The sequence below is a fragment of the Aedes albopictus genome, chromosome 2 (genome assembly GCF_035046485.1).
Source record: "Aedes albopictus strain Foshan chromosome 2, AalbF5, whole genome shotgun sequence".
NCBI lineage: Eukaryota > Metazoa > Arthropoda > Insecta > Diptera > Culicidae > Aedes > Aedes albopictus.
This window is the reverse complement of record NC_085137.1, coordinates 490447918-490469818: the sequence shown is the minus strand read 5'-3', so window position 1 is coordinate 490469818 and position 21901 is coordinate 490447918. Positions and strand designations below refer to the sequence as shown.

At 38.3% G+C, this 21901-nt stretch overlaps 2 protein-coding genes across 5 annotated transcripts in view; both read right to left on the bottom strand.

The window, feature by feature from the left end:
* Positions 1-21901, bottom strand: part of LOC109423306 (uncharacterized) — a 764938-nt gene that overhangs the window by 452700 nt on the left and 290337 nt on the right. The gene's annotated exons all lie outside the window — the stretch shown is intronic.
* LOC134286964 (uncharacterized) lies at positions 6929-8632 on the bottom strand. The gene has a single exon (XM_062848677.1). The coding sequence runs from the start codon at positions 8630-8632 to the stop codon at positions 6929-6931; it is 1704 nt and encodes a 567-aa protein (XP_062704661.1).

Below are 21901 nucleotides of genomic sequence, written 5' to 3'. Positions count from 1 at the left end.
AACTGTATGCTCGCAAAGATAATTAGAAGGAAAAAGATGACCAACTCCCATATCCTACCGACGATACGATTAGCGCAACTCTGGTGAGTCATAACTCAACTAGGTAATACACTCTTAATTTATATTCAAAAAAAAATGTCAAAACTAACGAAAAGGTTGATTTACGCTAAACTTTGTTCACATATTCATACATACCTTGAAATCACCAATAATTTTTTAATTTAGTTATTCGATTTAGTGATAAGTAAACTAACTTCTCGCTTGATTACTCTGTTCCATTGTTCGACAACGCGAATATGTTTGGATAAATAGTTCTATATTGCCAGGCAAGGAATTTGAGATGCAACCATGCATGTGATGATACGAGTGTGCATTCGAAAATCATGGAAAATAACATGTTATGCATTCTACTTAAACATGCCATATAATTTCGTCAATTTCAATAACATTATATAAGTAATATTAGTAAGATATTTAAAAAAAAAGTTGCATTAGGTTCACTCGACGCAATTTCGAGTAACGCTGTTTTAGCGTATTCTTGCGCTGTGTAATTAAGAACTTATCCGTAATCATTAAACTTATTTTTTCGAAAACTACAAGAAATTACGCAAAATATTTCTCTAAGAGAAAGAGATGAACCAGCCAAAGGCTGAAAGTCTCTTAAATAAAGAAAAGTCAATCAATCTCTAAGAGCACCTATCGAATGTTATCATGGTATTTTTGACAAGCGTGCCCAAAGGAACAACTCCATGGCTGATTGGTTTTGTTTGATTTGTATTAGGGTTTTATCACAGCAATAATTAAAACTCACATGTTTATGACTACTTTTATGAAAACCATTGATGAAATGTACTATAGTATACTTGAAGATATTCATGAAGTCAGATTTTTAGAGTGGACAAAACTCTCCGGTATGTCGTCCTTCTGGCATTCTTTATTACCACAATAAAACTGTTCAAACTCTCAACAGATGGCGATCCGTTCGTTTAGCCCTTATGTGGCCGACAGGGTACCCGGGTATCCAGCGCCCATACAAAAAGCACGGTGTAGAAAAAAGCAAAAACTTTGTCGGACACATAACGTCTAGTAACGACATCTGTAGGTAGAAAAGCAGAAACTAGGACACTGCTAGGTTTATTGCGGTAATCATAATAGCAAACTTGCTTTCGTTTTATTTTCGCTCATACCATAATGACATAATTACTCATTTGAACAAAATGAACTATTTTCCATTCACGTTATCTAATATTTAATCTAATTCAATATGGTGACGACGACCATACGTCACCATATTGAATTAGATTAAATCTTAGATAACGTGAATGGAAAATAGTTCATTTTGTTCAAATTAGTAATGAATTAATAGTTTGCCGTCATTTCCATAGCATGCTCACATAAATAAACGCTCTCAGCTGAGTTTTCTTGTGATTCGAGATAGTTTTTCCAGCGGCGCCATGGTCGCGATTTTATTCCGCAGTCAAGTTCGTAGATTGTGAACAATCTTCGGTACCCACTTACGTAATTTATTGTTGGTCCTTTGCTGTCCGATCGGTGTACCCGAGCAGAGGAGAATATCAAAATGATAACAACGGAATCACAAAATCTGTTTTTATATCTTGGTTTGTTATTTTTAACTTATTGAGGCATTACCTTTTCATAACATGTTTTGTTGGACAAACTTATTTTGTTATGATCGTGCAATTAATATATTTTCTTTAAATATCATTTCAATAACATGTAGAACAAGTTCAGTTATTATTGAATTTTTGGGACTTTTCAAATATTTGATAATACATCAATAACATGTATTGCAATCAAAACTACACCATTCGAGATTGACGTTGTTCACAGCATTTCGCAAGGAACTGTTGAGAAAATCATGTTTTCTGGTCAGTTACTCTTCCTCTTCTTTCTGACATTATATTCTAACTGTGTCAGTAGGGAGCATCCATTGAGTACGTCACGCTAAAGTTGGGGATTTTCGTCCCCTCTCTCCACTTTATACGGGGTTTTCCTATACTTAACTCATTGCTTGTCACATTTTCACAAACCTCTCTTCCCCCTAAGACCTTATAAGATCTTATAACTCATTTTGTTTTAAAATTGTTATCAATAACTTGATAATTTCAAAATTTGTTATTGAAGTATTTTACAAATTCACTGTTATTAAGTTGTTATTGAAACCAACAAAACGTGTTATTCAACTGGTCTTCCAGGAACATTTTTTTGTTATGATTTTTGTTATTTTGCCGCTTATGACAGACAAGCGTATAACATAATATGTTATGTTAATAACACAAAAATTACTCTTTCCGTTTCTCAGTTATTTTGTCAAAATAACATATTTTGTTATGCTGCAGATATTCTCTACTGCTCAGGTAACACGCTAAATATAATTTACACAATATGCAATTTACATGGAAAAAAATACACGGTAATGAATATTATTGGGTACCGGACTGGACACACAAAATTCAATGGTTTTCTTTGGTACATTGAGTTCAAGACCTAGATTAGTTTTTGATATTACTTTCAAATGATCGTTTTCTACTTGTGAATGATTCCTCCTGAAGAAATTTCTCTGCATCTTGAGCTGTCATATTTTTTGCTGAAAAAAAAAACAAAAACAATCTTCATAGCCTCTTTTCGAGTATGGAGAATTTTTCAAAAAGGGTTGGAAAAAGTTTTATGGCTACTCCTAATACGGTTTGTAAAACCTCTTCGAGAGTGGTCGTCTTAGCCACAAGACGCTCTTAAAGAGAGTGTCAAGAGGTTCGGATGTGTGAATCAGTTTTATTGCTGTGGAGTGGACCTGGTGTGGTGGTTAGAACACTTGACTATCACGCCGAAGACCTGGGATCCAATCCCACTCCCGACAAACTCACAAAATGTGGGTTCTTCCTTCAGAAGGGAAGTAAAGCGTGGGTCCCGAGATGAACTAGCCTAGGGCTAAAAATCTCGATAATACAGATAAAAATAAAATCCTCTAAGAACTCCTCTAGGGGTTCCTCCAGACATTTTCCACGGAATTAATCCAGGTATTTTTCCAGGTATTTCTTCAGGGATTCATCCACATTTTTCTAGGGATTCATCTAGCAATTCCCCCACAAATTCCTCCAGGAATTCTTCCTGAGTTTGCTGTAGGAATTGTTTCAGGGATTCCTCCAGGAATGCATCTTTAGGAATTACTCCAAGCCAATGATTCCTTCAGGAATTCCTCCACGGTTTCTTCCTCTATGAATTCTTCCAGGAATCCCTCAAGGGATTTCTCAAGGAGTATCTCTAGGGATTCTTCCCATAATCCCTCTACAGCTTCCTCCAAAAATTCCTACAGGAATCCATTCAGGGGTTCCTTCGGGATTTTTCCAGGGATTTCTCCGGCAATTCTCCAGGAATTCATTCAGGAATTCCTTCATGCATTCCTTCAGGAATTTCTCCAGGATTTTCTCTAAGGATTGGTCCGAGAACACCTCCAGGGATTGCTCCAATAATTCCTTTTGTGATTTTATCGGAAACTCCTCTCCTCTGAAATCTATTCACGGGGTCCATAAGAAATTTCTGAAATCCTTCATCTTTCCAGGTATACTTCCAAGAATGTCTCAAGGGATGTCTCTACGAATACCTGTAGATTTTTTTTAAGTACTTCAAGGATTTCCAGCAAAATTCCATCGATTAGTATTGAAATTTTTAAGATAATTTTACAGCAATGCATATAGGAGCCTGGAAATTCTACAAGAAGTCATCTAGAAATTCTTTAAGAGTTTATTGAAGGACTTGTTCAGGAATCCATCCATGGATTCCTTCAAGAATATCCTGTGAAGCTCCTGCAGAAGAATTTCTTTATGAATTCGTCCTGCCATATTTTCTGTGATATCTCCTGAGATTCCTTTTTTTTTTTCTCTAAAGAAATTCAAGAAGTTGTCCATGGATGTCTTCAGAGCACTTTCAGAATTTTCACTAGGAATTTTTCCAGGGATATTATGAGAATGTTCTTTGAGAAAGGGTGCTTCTGAATCCCTGTATGATATGAATCTAACCTGAAAAACGAGGAAACGTCTCTGAATGTTCCGTAATCCCGTTGAAACGCCATTGAAATCATGTTAATTTAAAATGCCTCTGAAACCTCTTGGAACGCCTATAAAAAGCTCCGGAAATCTGCCTGAAACCAACAAACCAAAACCCCCCGCCCCCCATTTGAAATGCTTCTAAAATACCTCTGAAACTACTTGAAACGCCCCTTGAAATACCCTTTCAAGGCTCCTAATACCTCCCTCAATCGCTTTAAAGTCCCTTGAAACGTCCCTAACATCCTTTATGCAGAGGCGTTACTTAAACGTTACGTGCAATTTTCTTGGGGTTCGGAGCCCCTCAGGTGCGTTACATGGGGTCCGAGGGGGTTTATGGGGGATTTTGGAGGCAGTTCGTCTGAAATGCCTTTTGTCTGAAACGTCTGAAACGTTTTCGTCTGAAACGTCTTTTCAGAGCATTTTCGGGGGATTCAGAGGCGTTACGGAGGAGTTCTCAGGGGTTTCGAAGCCTCTCAGGTGAGTTACATGGGGTCCCCGGGGTGTTTAAGGTGGATTTTGAGGCATTTCAGGAAGTTTCAGAGCAGACTCTGAAATACCTTAAAACGCCCCTCAAACCTCTTGCAACGCCATTGAAGGCTCCTGAGATCCCTTGAATTGCCCTTTAAGCCCCTTGGAACGCCCCTGAAACACACTTAATACTATTGAAATACCCCAGAATTCTCCGTAATCCTATGAAAATACCAAAAAATCTTGACAGAACACCCTTAAAAGGCTCCTCAAATCCCCCCGAAACAACCCCTTTAAACGCCTCTGAAGCCCCTTGTAACCCCCTTTTTGGACTCTATGGGAACTTTCTGGAAACCCCCTTAGACCCACCTCAACTGCCCAGGAGCAAGTCGGTCAGTTTGTTCTTTTTTTTTTTTTTTTGAAAACGCAGCATGTGTATCTATTAGTCAAAGTTCATATGTTTACTCAACAAGAACTTCAATGTTCGTCACTTCAATTTTTCATTACCTTTGTTTTATTTTATATAAAATTTCCTGTATTTTTGTACAGTTCGCCATCTTACACAAATTTGATCCGTTATTATGCGTCTGTATTTTTCCTAAGTTTGTGCGGTCCGTCACTGTAAGTGTCGGCACAAAGCTTTTTATAATATACTAGCTGTACCCGGCAAACTTTGTCTTGCCTACTGCGTTTTTTGACGTTTTGTGTTTCTAGCCAAGAGCAAGTCCCCGGTCAAAATGTATGGAAAATCGATTTTCAAAAACTCTCAATTTTTCTATGTTTTTTGCCTCATAAACCTTCCTTGGGTGTAAACTAACGGAACAAAACTAAGATGTCTCAAATCTGACCCTCCGTTCGCAAGTTATGCGCGGTCCCACGTATGCCACTGCATTTTTATATATATAATAGATCGATCATCTTAAGTGATTATAGAACGAAGTTTTATAATTCTTAAAAGTACAAATCTAAGTAACCAACCAAAACGAGCTGAAAAGTTGATCGATTAGTCACCCACTGGTTTTGATAATGAATATTAGCCTGAAACACGGTTATATGAAAAAATGGGAAAACTCCCGTTCCAATACTTTATGAGTTCAAAATTAGAGAAAAATTTCATCTCATTCGAAGTAACTATATTTTACCGCTCGCTTTTTTTAATTTAAATACGATTTAGTATGAGGGAAATTTACTTCTTCAAAGAAAAATCGCTAGAGGTCACCCCTTGATCCCTAAAAATTGATAAACGACAGATTTCTGAAGAAAATTTCACGAGGAAATGACCCCCGAAAACGCCGAAGACCGCAAAGTGACGTGACGTCCATGGAAAAAGTTTTCAAGCCTCACACGCAGATAAATAATGCTTGTTTAAACAAATAAAACGCATGGTTGATTTTCAAATTGAAAATTTACTCACTCCAAATTTATATTTCTTTGTTCTAACTTAGAGTATATCGATAAAATCAACCAATTACCATCATTCTATATAACGTAAGAAACTTCATTTGTTTCTACAAAATGGGGACCACAAACATGGCTCGGAAGCACTCAGACAACAGTGAAATTCTTACACCAACTTCGCCACAACGGTACTCAAGACAGCATCCAAAAAACGTTAGTCGGTTTCGTTATTTTGTCTTTGTTTATGCGTTCAACTTTCCATCCGCTAGCCGAGTGTCAAAAAATAGATTACCGAGCTGCCACAGAAGCTGCCGTCACCAACACAATCACATTCCGGCTTTGTTAGCTGCAAAAGTGCAGTCTTTTAAAACAATCCATTATTTTATGTTGAAACTACCAAATCTCAGTTTGGTCTAACAAACTGTCAAAAATTTCGACAAATAGAAATATTTGTATTATCAAGCAATGGGACAGTTTGTTTTAAACTAGAAATCAGTTTGTCACTATAGCAAACTAAAAAATCGTTTGATTTGAACTAGAATTGAATTGTGTTTACAATTTATTTCCCTGCGTGTAGTGATACACTAAACTACTCAGTCACTCTCGAGCAAACACTGGTTGAGAATCACCATATTTAAAACAATATTGTCATTACTAATGCATATTGTTTCCCAACACAGACCACCCCATCGCAGCCCTCTCCGTTCCCAAATTCATCGATTTCAAGAAGGGAGAAACCATTAATCCATACCGAGCCGAAACGCTTAGGCAGCCTACCGACACCGCGCCAACAGAAATACACCAAAGTGCATCATCATCACTGCACGAACAGCAACAACAATGGCAACAAGCTCGAGCTGCGACGCCACCACCACAACAACAACAACAACAACAACAACAACTGTTCGAGCGTGGAGCTCAAATTGCCGGCCACCGGAGGTTTTACTTGTCCGCTGTAGCAACAGCGGTGCGCCAAATCACGGGAACAAGAAATATTACCAGGGAGACACCACATGTATCACCGTTATGCACTGCACACATGTGGGCTTCTTCATGATTAGGAATTCGAGTGTGGTGGAGAAAGGCGTGATTCGGGATTTGATCGTTGCGGAGATCTGCCGCTTGATCTGCTTCGTGGATTCTCCAATTCCTGCTACTGCAACATCAACGGCGACTTGACGGGTGGCAAGAGTGTTTGCCAGCTTCTTGGTGATGAAGTTTGACATCGCAGCAGAATCGAGGAGTGCTCGGGCAGTGATTTCCTTGCCGTGCTTGTCGACGATGGAGAGGACAACCGTTTCCAGTAGGACCGTACTTCTGCTTGACTGAACGGAGAGGTTCACTTGTGGTGGATTCGACGATCCATCGGTCCCCACGTTCGCTGACGTGGTTGGAATCGGTTGCTGCGTAGAGCTATTCGACGAGCCGACAGGGTTCGGTATGGGCTCTGGAAGGGCTGCTTGGCCGTGCAGCAACGTATGGTGCTTGGCGTGGCACGTTCTGCACGAAAACTTGGATTTGCACACCTTCGCTTGGTGGTTCGGTCGGAAACAGTTCCAACACAAACTTCGCTGTGAGATCAACTCACGACGCTGCACGACAGACAGGTTAGCAAACGTCGGACATTGAAACAGCTGGTGCTTCTGTGAGCAGGCGTGGCATGGTGGAGCATCCGACATGGGTTCATTGGTGGCACTGTTGACGATGGACTTGACTGTGGTGGGTATCTTCGGAGTCGGACCGGCCACCTTGATGCTGGGCCCTTGGGAACGATACTGGAGATCACTCGCTACTGATTTCAACATGCGGACTTGTTGCGTGAGGAACTCGATCAGTTCGTCGTACTTCACCTCGTCTTTCTGTCGAGTTTCCTGCTCCCATGCACGCAACGTATAGGGATCGAGCTTGTTGCAGAGGATGAATGTCAGCGGGGTGTTCCAATGTTGAATTGGTTCACCGAGTTTTCCCAGAGCCTTCACGTGCCGCTGGAAATCATCCACCAGAGTGTTCAGCTCCTGTGCTGACTCGCGCTTCATCGTTGGCAGTTCGAACAACCGCCGGAACAACTCCTTTCGCAAAAACCGCTTATTATCGTATCGCTTCATGAGCGCGTCCCAGGTTGGAGCGTAGTTGTCCGCTTGGATGTCGACACTCTCAAACGGCTTCCTGGCTTCTCCTTCCAATGACTGCAGAAGGTATTGCAGTTTGTTCACCGTTGGGATATCCACATTGCCGTGGATCATGGATAGGAAGTTGTCTCGGAACGAAATCCAGCGTGATTCGTCTCCAGAGAATTTGGGCAGGTCGATTTTCGGCAAGCGATGGTGGAAACTGGATGCGTTATGCTGTGGTCCAAAGGTTGATGACGCCATTGTTGAATTCAGAAGCGGTTGACTCCGCTCCGTTGATTTCTTGGCGAGGAGAAAGGCCTTCAACCTGCAGAAGCGATTCTCGAAATCATTCCGTACCGTCATGTGTTGGTCGAAGTTCTCCTCCGAGTCTAACTTCTCGATTTCGGACTGGATATGCAGGAACTCCCTGTTTGTCCTGTTGAGCGTCTCCAAACGCACAGCAACTTCACCGACGTCCCGTTCATGGTCGTACTCCTCCACGAACCCTTCCACCACATCTCGTGTTGCCAACACCCGCTTGAGAATCAGCTTATCCTCCGCTAACTTCTTCAACTTCCGACTTGCCATCACTAACTACCACCACGAATCACTTTGACTGCGCGAACCGGACGTGAACAACACAAAATCGCACGAATTACTCCTTCCCGTCGCGTTGTGCTGCTCTTACACGAAAACGACGGAAACACCACCAACAGCAACAATTGGACCCAATGCGTCCGCCAATAGTTCGACTTACTGAACAATCTGCAGCCGGTGACCAGCGCTTCTTGAAAGCACGACTCCGGGATCCCAAAATTATGGATCTTGTGCGCACATATCTATCATATTTACACGACCAACCACCTTCAGTATGTATTCGCGGAATCACCAAAACCAGTGCAGCTGTAATGCTAGCGGCCGAAGGCTTACCAGCGGACATTTTTCACCTGCGCGAGGTTTTCCTGAGCGTTCACGAAGAGCTCGGCATCCCACGGGACGACGCCATGGCAGACCTGCAGTCTCATCGAGCATTCCTTTCTAGTGAACGCATTCAACGTCTTCAAAACGCAAGGGACGCGGCTCATAAATTTTCTCATCCAATAAATTTTCAACGCCGCTGACAGACTTCGATGAAGTAGCTGCAATTGACGACGAAAATATTTCTAAGCAGAATAGTATTGTAAGTATGACTAATCTTCCAAATACTTCTCCGTCTTCACAACAGAATGCGATTGAAATTCTGATCTATTGTCAAAATTTCAATCGTATGAAAAGCCCAGCCAAAATGAAGGAAATTTTTAAAAACATTTTAAGCTCTTCCTTTTCGGCTATTCTAGCAACTGAAACTAGCTGGGATGAAAGCGTACGAAGTGAAGAAGTTTTTGGAAGTGCATTTAACGTTTTCAGAGAAGACAGAAATTTTCTGGAGTCCCAAAAGAAGTCTGGTGGAGGAGTATTAATTGCAATTTCGAATAATTTCAATTCAGAAATTATTTCAGCACCTAAATGCAAAGACTTTGAGCATGTTTGGGTGAAATCTTGCATTTCTGGCGAAACTCACGTGTTTGCCTCCGTATACTTTCCCCCAGATCACGCTCATAAAACTACTTACGATATTTTTTTTCAATCAGCTGAACAAATTTTATCGCAATTTCCTCCCGAGGTTAAAGTTCACATCTATGGTGACTTTAACCAACGCCAAGCAGACTTCATTCAGGACTCTGAAAATGAATGTATCTTACTCCCAGTCGTTGGAGACAATGAAGCACTGCAGTTTATTTTTGACAAAACTGCTAATTTAGGCCTCAATCAAATAAATCATGTCAAAAACCAACAAAATTGTTATTTGGATTTCTTGTTCACTAATATTTACGAAGATTTTTGCGTGAGCGAATCATTGAATCCCTTGTGGAAAAATGAAGCTTTTCACACAGCAATCGAATTATCAATATTTATTCATGGACACCAAAATCCCAACGACTTTGAGTACGAAGAAGTCTTTGAATATCAAAAAGCTAACTATGTCAATATAAAGCGTAGGCTAGACAATATAAACTGGCAATCAACACTACGGAATGAAGGAAATGTCGAAAATGCTGTAAATCTTTTTTACAACATTATTTTCAAAATTATTCATGACGAAGTCCCTAAAAAGAAAAAAAGACGTAATGTCAATTTTAAATATCCCGTCTGGTATAATAAACAAATAAAAAATTTGAAAAATCGCAAACAGAAAGCGCATAAAATTTACAAAAAAAATAATTGCGATGAAAATTTGGAAAAATACTTAGACATTGCTAATCAACTAAATTTTGCCATTGACACCGCATTTGAAGAGTACAATGCCAAAATTGAAAATGAAATAAAGTCTTGCCCTAAGAATTTCTTCAATTACGTAAAAACTAATCTTAAATCTGACAATTTTCCAACTTCTATGAATCTTGATGAACACGTAGGCAACAATCCAGACGAAATATGCAACCTATTTGCATCATTTTTCCAAGAAATTTACACCACCTTTTCAGATCATGACCGTGACCGAGACTTTTTCGAATATATCCCTGAATTTCCTGTGGATATAACTCACAATGAAGTGACGGTACACGAAATCTTGAACGCACTGAAAAATTTAGATGCTTCCAAAGGTGCTGGACCCGACGGTCTTCCTCCAGTATTTTTGAAGAATCTAGCTATGGAGCTCACCACGCCTCTATTTTGGCTATTTAAAAAATCTCTCGAAACAGGTATCTTCCCCAAATCATGGAAAAGCTCTTTTTTGGTACCTATTTTCAAATCTGGCAAAAAATCTGACATACGTAATTACCGTGGAATTGCCATTATCTCGTGCATTCCTAAATTATTCGAAGTAATAATCAATAAAAATATATTTGCTCAAATTAAGAATAGAATAACGCACATGCAACATGGATTCTATAAAGGGCGCTCAACCGCTACAAATTTATTGGAATTCATTAACTTTTCATTGACTGCAATGGATAATGGCAATCACGTAGAAGCTCTTTACACTGACTTTAGCAAGGCATTCGACTGCATTGATATTCAAATGCTACTCTTCAAATTGCAAAAAATGGGTATAGAACCCCGACTTCTTAAATGGCTTGAATCGTACCTTACAAACCGCCAACAAATAATAAAAGTCAAAGGAAAAACATCACATCCCATTCAAGTCACTTCAGGAGTGCCTCAAGGTTCCCATCTGGGCCCTCTTTTATTTATTCTTTACATTAACGACATTTCCTTCATCCTGAAGAAAACAAAAGTGCTTATTTATGCCGACGATATGAAACTATATATGGAAATAAGGAATCAAGAAGACATCAACATATTTCAGAATGAAATTCGCATATTCCACACATGGTGTTCGAAAAACCTACTACAATTAAACATCAAAAAGTGTAATTTAATATCATTCAGCAGAAAACGAAACACACCAAACATATCAATTTCCTTAGGAGATCAGTATGTGGAAAAATGTAGTAGAGTTAGGGATTTAGGAGTAATCTTAGATTCTAAACTTAGTTTCAATGACCACTACAATACCATTATACATAGGGCAAATAACATGCTTGGCTTCATAAAACGCTTTAGCTTTAATTTTGACGACCCCTACACAATAAAAACATTATATGTTGCCTATGTTAGGTCAATTCTGGAATATTGTAACATTGTCTGGTCCCCATTTCAAAGTAAGCATATCGATCGAATAGAATCAGTACAAAAGCAATTTCTATTATATGCTCTTCGAAAATTAGGTTGGACCACATTTCCTCTTCCATCTTATGAAGCGCGCTGTAGGCTTATCAATATTCAAACACTGAAACAGCGTCGTGAAACTGCAATGGTTTTATTTGTTAACGACATCGTTTCGCAGCGAATTGATTCAACTGAAATCTTATCAAAATTAAACTTTTACATACCCTCACGGAAATTGCGAAATCGACACTTGTTTAAAACTACCCATAGTCGCACAAACTATGCCAAAAATGAACCTTTGAATCAAATCATGAACATTTATAATCAACACTGTGAAACTATTGACTTAACCATGTCGCGGCATAATTTAAAGAAATATTTCAACACTTTAAGAAATAACATCAGTAGTAGTACTTAAAATATTTAAAAAGCACAAATTATACACACATCCACCAGCATACACTATTTATATATTTTCTTATATGTATTTTATTAACAACATACTATAGCTTTAAGAAATGAAACAAAAACTGTATGTATATGTACTAGTCTACGTTGTTTGACGAAACTGAATAAATAAATAAATATTTACTTTTCATAAGAAGATTCTAGCATAAAATAATGAACACATAACTAACTCTTAAGATAAAGCTTCACCCTAAGTAGGTAGTGTAGCAAAACCTAGTGTCAGAAACATTTACTCCCGAAGCTATCAAAACCATAAAGCCACAGAAAAAAAAGATATAGTCAATCACAGACTACCCGAATAAACCGATAAAAGCTTCCCACCTAAACCCAAGCCAAAGAAAAGCACAGCTGCTTCGCGTGTGGTTGTTTAATTTGATAACTGTGCTGCATGGTGGCGGTGGTGGGTCGACTAAATCGGTTTTGAAATATAAACAGCCTGCGGCGTGATTAAAGTTTGGGTTGTGGGTTTTCCCACGGCTGAGCCGGTTGAATTGGATAAAAAAAAGCTGTCAAAGTCATAATTGTGCCCGCAGGGGTAGAGTAATGCGGGGCAAAAGTACGCACCTAACAGACTTCACAAAATAATTATTGAACGAAAAGAAAATAATATCGTTTTTCTTCGTTAAACGGGCCCGTATCATGTTGCCTTCAAAACGTAGTACTAGATTTTTTCGCGTTCCTTTTGTAGTTTTAGTAATACAATTTTTAAAACAAGTACTCCAATGCGAACTTTTGCCCCATAGTGGAGGCAAAAGTTCGCATTATGCGGGGCAAAAGTTCGCACCTTGTACAGGGTAGTTTATTGGTGTGATGTTAATTTATTTCATGTTAATTCATGTTCATCTTTTCACTCTAGCCATGAAATCTGTTTCTTTCTGTTCTTAGAATTACGACCCAACTGGAATACGACCTGGTGTTCAGCTTTTGCATATAGTCTGTTTTATGAAGACTTCCACAACTATTAACTCAGAGCTGTCCTTTACAGAGTTACTGAAGTTGTCAAAATACATTGTGGGGTAATCATAGAGATACGTGTTGCACAAAATACAAGAAAAAAAATCAAATATGCAGCAAAACTGTTGAACGGGACTGTTATCGAATCTTATCCTCGTCAGTATGGTGATGGACTATAACTGTGAATTTACAAACTAAGCCATGAAAGACCCCTGTAAAGTAGATGAACATAAGACTTTCAGAAGCATTCGAAAAGACACGACGAGGATGACAAAGAAAATGTTCTAAAATGTTGTTTAGTTATTTTTCATTTATTGATTTAAATGCGTGAACATATAATGTTTGTCTTACAATCTATCTTCTTACAAAACTAAGTTCAGACTCTCTGTCGCAACGATTTCAGGGTGCATACTACTCATATTATGCATATATAGTAGTTTCTATACGAAATTATCATTGCTTCAAAGATTCTGTAATTATATTGATGTACTAGACTCAGAAATCTAGTGCGAACTTTTGCCCCACAGCTACTGCGAACTTTTGCCCCACTGAAGAGGTTTTAACAATGTCCCTTTCTGCAAGAAGCACTAATAGTTTATTGTTTATTCGAGTGCACCTCGCGAACTACTATGGAATAACGATTCTCCGACATAAAGAGGTTATGAGATTCTTCTTCTTCCTGTTACTACAAATTCTTATTCCAAAAGGTCCAAAAATTCTATCAAAACCCCTAGAAACACATTTTTTCGCATAACTCTGCCAAACCATAACAAAATCGTTCCAAATTTTATTGACGAGCAGCTGACCTGATTATGTGTCGAACCCATACAGATTTGTTTGGGTTCTTAACTCGTGCTCAGAAAAAGACCCACTGCGAACTTTTGCCCCGCATTACTCTATGGATTTGATGTTGAATTGATTATGAACGGATTTGAGGTAAGCTAGAACATTTTTATAGTTTCAAGAGATCTGGCAATAATAGTGACAAAGGGATATAATAATCATCAAATTAAAACCAGCACTGATTGTGGTTTATTGATTAGAATTCGATATTAAACAAGAAAGTTTAGCTAGCGGTCTGGTAGATTATGAAGCGATTCATTACTGCCCCCTTGCATGACCCCTTTCTATTGTGGTATTCCATCTGGCTCGTCAATATACAGTTCAGGTCCAGTGTCTGTCCCTGGACTGAATGCCATCAGAGCCAAACCGAACCACAAATAAGGCAGGAAATTGCACATTGACTGCCGTTCCACTTCCGATTGCATACGCTCTGGCGACTGACCCCAAACCGAAATCCCCTGACTGAAGTCTAGGTACTCCGTCCTCTAGATGTGAATGTCGTCAAAGACGACACTCACTGGAAGTGGAAAGGGACAGCCAGTCGGCTGGCTCAGTGCCCACTTAGATCATACCATCTTCTTTAGAAATAGCTTATTCCCCGTTTATTGCCGGACGGACGTTGAAGACGATGATGACGACGACAACGAACGACGACGACTATATTGCAAACAAAGCAAGCATTGGTAAAGAGTGCGCTTAGGAAACGTTTAGCCGATGAAAAAAAGTTCCATCACGGAATTCTCCGGAAAAGTGTATGTATACGGTACCATCTCCAATAAGGGTGAGTTTATTTGAAAGGAATAAAGTGTGTGGAAATGCGGATGATGATGTGGACGAACAGTGCCGAGCGAAAGAATACACCAATATTTTTCAAAATTTCAGCATTAACTTGTTGTTAAAAAGGATTTTATAATGCAATTTAGTATCATAATTTCTATGAAATTCAGCAGTCAAAAAAAAATCTCTTACGGAGACTTTTTCATCTGCTCAGAACATACTCAAAATGAAAGATCAAGGCGCGGCTTGTTTTGATTACAGGTAAGTTCCGTTTTTGTCACTATCAGTATTTATTTATCACTAAGGTACACCGGGGCAAGTTGAAACGGGTGGGGCAAGATGAAACACGAAGTTTTGAAATAGATTTCAATACATTTTCGATTTTTTTCTTTCGCTAAAAGATAGTTTGAATCAAAAACTATGTGTTATGGCATTCAAGATGTTTACCATCATTGGATAACATCATGTTAACCCGCTGTTTCATCTTGCCCCACCCGTTTCAACTTGCCCGGTGTACCTTATCTATTTTTGATGCTATCCGATTTCGTCAAGAAATTATTCCGTTTTTGTCAACACTCAAAGTATTGTAAACATTTTTCCCTCGAAGGCTAGTTATTCATACTTTTCACATTAATGTTGACACATAACTTCATTCTGGAGATTCTTCTTTTTCATCTTTGTGATTCTACGTTCCAACCGGAACTTGGCTTGCTTCTCTTAAAGTGTTCTTTTAGCACTTCCATAGTTATTATTTGAAGGGTTTTCTTCGCCTGCCAAAGCACAATCAAACGTAACACCTAGAACAATTTTCTTGGAAATCCATCGCCAGTTCACACTGCCATCGTCTGGTGGAAATGTTTCACGAAACATATCGTCAAGAGTAGGCGCTAGTGTGTAATGTCAAATGCAAAGTAAAACGATGTGTGAGCCTCTAGTTGTGAAAACCACAACTATAGAGATTTAACATTGCCCATTTACATATGCCCAGGAAGTTGAAGAAATTTTCCCGACCAAAACATAAATCGAAGCCACCGTCTCCGGATTGGCGATCCAATGCCGTATACAATAGGCTAACTGGAGAATCGTACAGAATGTTTATCGAGGATATTTTTTCCAAAAATGCAATCTTAGTTTTTTTTTTGTGAATTCTTCAAGATTCCTCAATGGATTTCTTCAGAGAATTAGGGAAATTAGGAATAAAGTTTTTTTTTTCTAGGTAGCAGAAGTTTAGTCTAGGATCTGGGAATTCGAAATTTCTCTAGGAACTAAGAATTCCTTCAAGAGATTCCAAGGAATCCCATCAATTCTGAAGGTTTCCTACAATGAGCTCTTAAAAGAACTTCTACAGGATTCCAATGTGCGTAACTTTCTGCGCATTTGGCTCCTCAGCTCCAATGTTGTGCGTGCGTGTTATGCACTCTATTCAGCGTGCACGACTTTAGTATTATAGAGGGGGGGGGGGGTGTTTGTTGGCAGTTTTGGTGGGTTAACAAATCGCTGTAGTTACGCACATTAGGACTCTTGGAAGGGAATTCTGAAGGAGTCAGACAGAAACTTTTTGAATATTTTCAGACGGACCTTCTGTAGAATGCCAGGCATTACGCCCAGAAGATTTCTGTAAGGAACCGCAAGGGGCTTCTAGAAGGAGCTTCTGGAAAATTTGTAGAAGAAACTCCTGGAGGATTCTTCGAACAATTCCTTGGAGGATTGACAGAAATAACTCTTGGAGTAAACGCAATAAGCAATAGTGGAAAAATGCCAAAAATGAATAAAGACATAATTCAAAATCTCAAGGAAGTATTCAAAACCAAATTTCCAGCGCACATACAACAAAACGAACTCCAGCAGGAATCCTACAAAGAAATCGTGGAATAATTTTAAAATGGATCCCAGAAGGATTTCCTGGAAAAACACCAGAAGAAACTATTTAAACTTCTAATGTTCACAGATATAAGCGTTGATTGTTTTATTTCATCGCCGACGCTTCAATCCTCGGGTTTGGATCAATTCTATCAAAACCAGTCATCCAATAAACGAAATTATTTAAATTAGCCTAGAAAGAACTCCTGATGAAATCCGGTAAAAACGTTTAAAGAAATTCTGGGAAAACTCCAGAAGGAACTCTTGGAGGTAGATCAGAAAGAATGTCTGAAAAGATTTTAGAAACTAGTCTTAGTAGTAGTTCCTTAAGAAAACCCCGAAGAATTGGAGGAACTCCTATAGGAATTTCGGCAGTAGAATCTTGGTGAATCATCTAAACAACTCTTCGATAAATTTCAAGTACATGTCTTGGTAAAAAGCAAATATTTTGAAAAAATGAATTCCAATTCCAGATGACAATCGCCAATGAAACTTCAGAAGAAAATTTAAAAAGGACATCTAGGTTAATCCGAGAATGAACTCCTGATCATGATGAAAATCTCATTCAATTCCAAGAGATAATCAAGCGGAATAGAACGAGATATCCCAGATTCTCAGAAGAAACTTTTCGTGAAATAATAAGCTCTGAAAAAATTCCAAGTGATTGCATAAAAAAATTCCTTGAGATTTACTTAAAGTATCCCCGAAGCAACTAGAATTCTGTGATATCGAAATCACTCTGGAATTCAACAAAAACAGACAGGTATATTTATTAAAGTTTCTCAACTTCCCAAAAATTTGATAACAAATGTGGAATCACAAATATGTGGTCGAAACTTTTTGTCGGCGGTAGATTAAAAACTGTAATTTGGGCTGTACAACAAGAATGTGCTAGAAGGCGCCATAGAGCAATTAAATTGTATAGTAAACTGCATATTTTTACATAAGGAATGTGTTGTATAGTGAAACTTTCAAATCATATTGAAATGTTGCAAAATATTTTGTCAAAGAAAATTATTCCGTTTTTGTCAATTAAAAATCGCGGACCGTGTTGATAAAAACGTGTTTTTGTATTTTTGTTTGAATTTGGCACTTATGATTTACGGTCGGCCTTAGTATCTTCGTGCCTGCCACACAATATACATTTGTAAAATAATGATTGGCAAAGAAAACTCTCAGTAAATACTAGTAGAAGTGCTCATAAAACACTTTAAGTTGAGAAGCAGGATTTTTCCAGTAGGGATGTAACACCAAGAATAAGAAGAAGATAATGACTATCAATCTCTTTGTGTACCACAAGATTAACATACATGAAAATCCACGAAGGTTGCACCATGTGGCGTCGGGTTTTGGAGCGAAAACTATACGAAGTTCATTGTCGTTACCCAATTGACCACCTTCCGGAATCCCTGTAACTCATTCCGCATCGACCAGACCTGCTCAGAACCCTTCAAAAATGATCTTAAACAATATGTTTCTCATTTCAGTGAAGCGCGTGGAGCAGTTATGCAATAATATGCATTGTGGTATATCCAGTATTCCTGACAACACTTGCCATGCCATGCTGCTGCGATAAGCATTCGATGGAGTTGAATGTTTATGAACTGATCAAGTTTCGTCGTGTCAGCATTGCATGTGCGGTGCGGTCCCACGGTCTGGACTGACCGCAGACACATCGATCGTATGATCGTCCAAGCCCCTCCCCAATCCAACTATGTATGTGTTAGTAATTAAGTAGGTCTAAGAAATATCATGAATAAAGCACAAGCCATTATTGTCAGAACCAACGTAGAGTGAAGTCCGATTCTTTAAGAGAACTCCTGTGGAAAACCTAATCTACCTCATGGCGAACCGTGAAAAATCGTAGTGAAAAGTGTTAGAAGCCACCGTTTGATAGTGAAGAAATAAACTATAAACCATTATGTGACACTTGAAGTATAGTGCAAACCGAGGCTGTTGTGCAATTAGTGAATCGTAATTGAAAACTTTTACACCGAGCCGTCGTCACCATCAAAATGGGCAATCAAAAGTCCAACCCAAAGACTGAACAAAACGGTGATTCGGATATTACAATCATCAATAACCAGGATCAGCACACAGAGATGTTGTTAGCACACGAATGGAAGATTGTGGTTATTTTAGTGATCGTTGGACTACAGTTGGCAGTTACGTTATACGTACTTTTCATGAAACGTGAAAAACGAAGAGCATCAAAAATAGCAGCGAAGTCAATCGCAGCATTGAACCAAGTGTAGTGCACACACGAACAACGAAATTGAAACGGAGCGCCCAATCATCAATTACCAACCGTAGTGAGTGGAAACAATCTGCATGGGTAGGCGACGACATTCCAGCAAGTGACATTATCGGTTAGGGTGAGTCAACAAAGATTTTCTATGCTAAAAAGTGATCGTCGAATCAGAATTAAGAAAGCTTCAAACGATTTTGGCAAATTTGAATAAATCCCCAAATAGGCGTTACTTACGCACAACCCTACATGAAAAGCAGAAATTTACGGAACAAATATATAAGCAGATCTTATTGTTAGTGAAGAACACAGAAAAAACAACGGCGGAATATGTTATAAAAGTGGCAGAAGATTTGAAAAATAGCATTATTACTTTTATTGAAACAAGATTGAACCAGCCAAGTTTGCCTAAATTCAAAACAATCGCGAAAAGCTTCATTAAATTTACAACTCTTTTCAAAACCAGCCACCAAAAATGGCATTCGACATCAAACAAGCTTCAACGCTTGTGGAAGTTTTTGATGGGAACCCTGAAAAAACAGAAGCATTTGTGGATGCTGCTAATTTGCTAATAGAACTGACACCAGCAAATCAGCATCCCACTTTGTTCAAATTTCTAAAAACAAGGCTTGCTGGACAAGCAAGACAGGCCTTACAAGGACAGTTAAATAATGATCCGGCTTTATTGGTACAGTCGGTAGAACAAAAATGTGTCTCTCGTCAAACACCGGAAACTATAATAGCCAAGATGAAAAATATCAAGCAAAGAGGTCAAGCAGACACTTTCTGCAATGAAATCGAAACGTTAACGACAAAGCTGAACAGTTTATACGTTCAACAGAAAATTCCCGCTGATGTAGCTTACAAAATGGTTGAGTTGAGAGTTGAGAGTTTAATAGCTGGGACCAATAACCCAGAAATCAAACTAATTTTAAAAGCATCGTCTTTCAACACCATTGGAGATGCAATTCAAAAAACTTTGGAAAATTGTGTCTCGCCGACAAATTCAGTGCTCCATTTTACTCGAAACAGAAATGGACCAAATGGTCGTGGTCGAGGCAATAATTTCAGAAGCCGAGGAAGACGTGGTTATTATCAACATGGTCAAGCACGTTCTCAAAACAATCATCGTGAGTATAACAATGGTGATTACAACTTTAATCGTGGACAAAACCGTGGACGAAGAGGAAATCACAATCACTCCTGTGATTACCGAAATGTTCGTCAGATTCAAGCAGAAAATGACCAGGAAAACGCTCAGGCACCTCAGCGAGCAAATCAAAATGCATTGCCGCTGAGGGAAGCCAGACAACAATAAAGAATATATACTCCATAGATTTTGCTGGAGGAAATTTTGTGAAAGCATTTGTTGAAATTGCTAATACTGAATGTACTTTCATACTAGATACAGCCGCAGATATTTCAATACTTAAAGCAGATTTAGTCGATCAAAATTACCTGATAGATCCCTCAACGAGATGTATTATTCGTGGTGTTACAGACGGAACCGTCAATACAGTTGGAATTGCAACAACTAATTTAAATTTTGATGGTAATATTTTAACTAACTTTTCTTTCCAATTAGTTGAAACAAATTTTCCCATACCGTCGGATGGTATCCTGGGAAAAGATTTTTTGAACAATTATAAATGCAGTATACATTTTGATTCATACGTATTAGAAGTGCGGACCAGAGAAAAGGTTTTTGAAATTCCAATGGAAGACACGATTCACAACCAAATTGTTATACCTCCCCGTTGTGAAGTCATAAGGAAATTTAAAATAGACAAAATCAAAGAAGATTGTGTAATTAAATCAAAGGAATTGATTCCTGGTGTATTCATTGCCAATTCTATTGTAAACAAAGACAATACTTACGTCAAAATTGTCAATTCTAATTCATATTCTGTAACTATACCGGAGAATCCACAAGTTGATTTTGAAAGTTTAAATGATTATTCAATATTGAACATAACAAAAACTAAAAATGTTGAAGACAGGTCAAAAGAAATTTTTCAAAAAATTGATACAGACAATATTCCGATCAATGAAAAAGTAAAACTTACTCAACTGATTGAGGAGTTTTCTGATATCTTTGCACTAGATAATGAAAAATTATCTGAAAATAATTTTTATCAACAAAAAATTTCTGTAACGGACGATACACCGGTTTACATTAAACCTTATCGTACCCCGCATAGTCAGAAAGATGAAATTAATAAGCAAGTGAAAAAATTATTAGATAACGATTTAATCGAAACATCTACTTCCAGTTACAACTCTCCTATTTTACTTGTTCCGAAAAAAGGTACAAATAGCGAGAAGAAATGGCGTTTAGTTGTCGATTTCCGACAGCTGAACAAACAAATACTTGCTGATAAATTTCCGTTAACCCGTATTGATGACATTCTTGATCAATTGGGTCGAGCAAAATGGTTTTCCACATTGGACTTAATGTCCGGATTTTTGCAAATTCCTCTTGATGAGAAATCAAGACAATATACAGCTTTCAGTACTGAAAATGGACGTTACCAGTATAAACGTTTACCTTTTGGTCTCAAAATTTCACCCAATAGCTTTCAAAGGATGATGACCATTGCTATGACAGGTCTGAATCCGGAAGTTGCATTTTTGTATATTGACGATATCATCGTCATAGGTTGTTCTACGGAGCACCATCTGAATAATTTGCGTAAAGTTTTTGAACGATTACGTAAATATAATTTGAAACTGAACCCAAGTAAATGCAATTTTTTCAAGAAGGAAGTAACCTATTTAGGGCACAATATTTCCGATAAAGGCATCCTCCCTGATTCTTCAAAGTTTGAAGCAATCATTAATTATCCAGTTTGCAAAACTGCAGATGATGTGAGACGATTTGTTGCATTTTGCAACTATTATCGTAAATTTATTAAAAATTTTGAGCAAATAGCAGCACCTTTAAATAAATTATTAAGAAAAAACGTTAAATTTGAATGGACGGAAGAATGCCA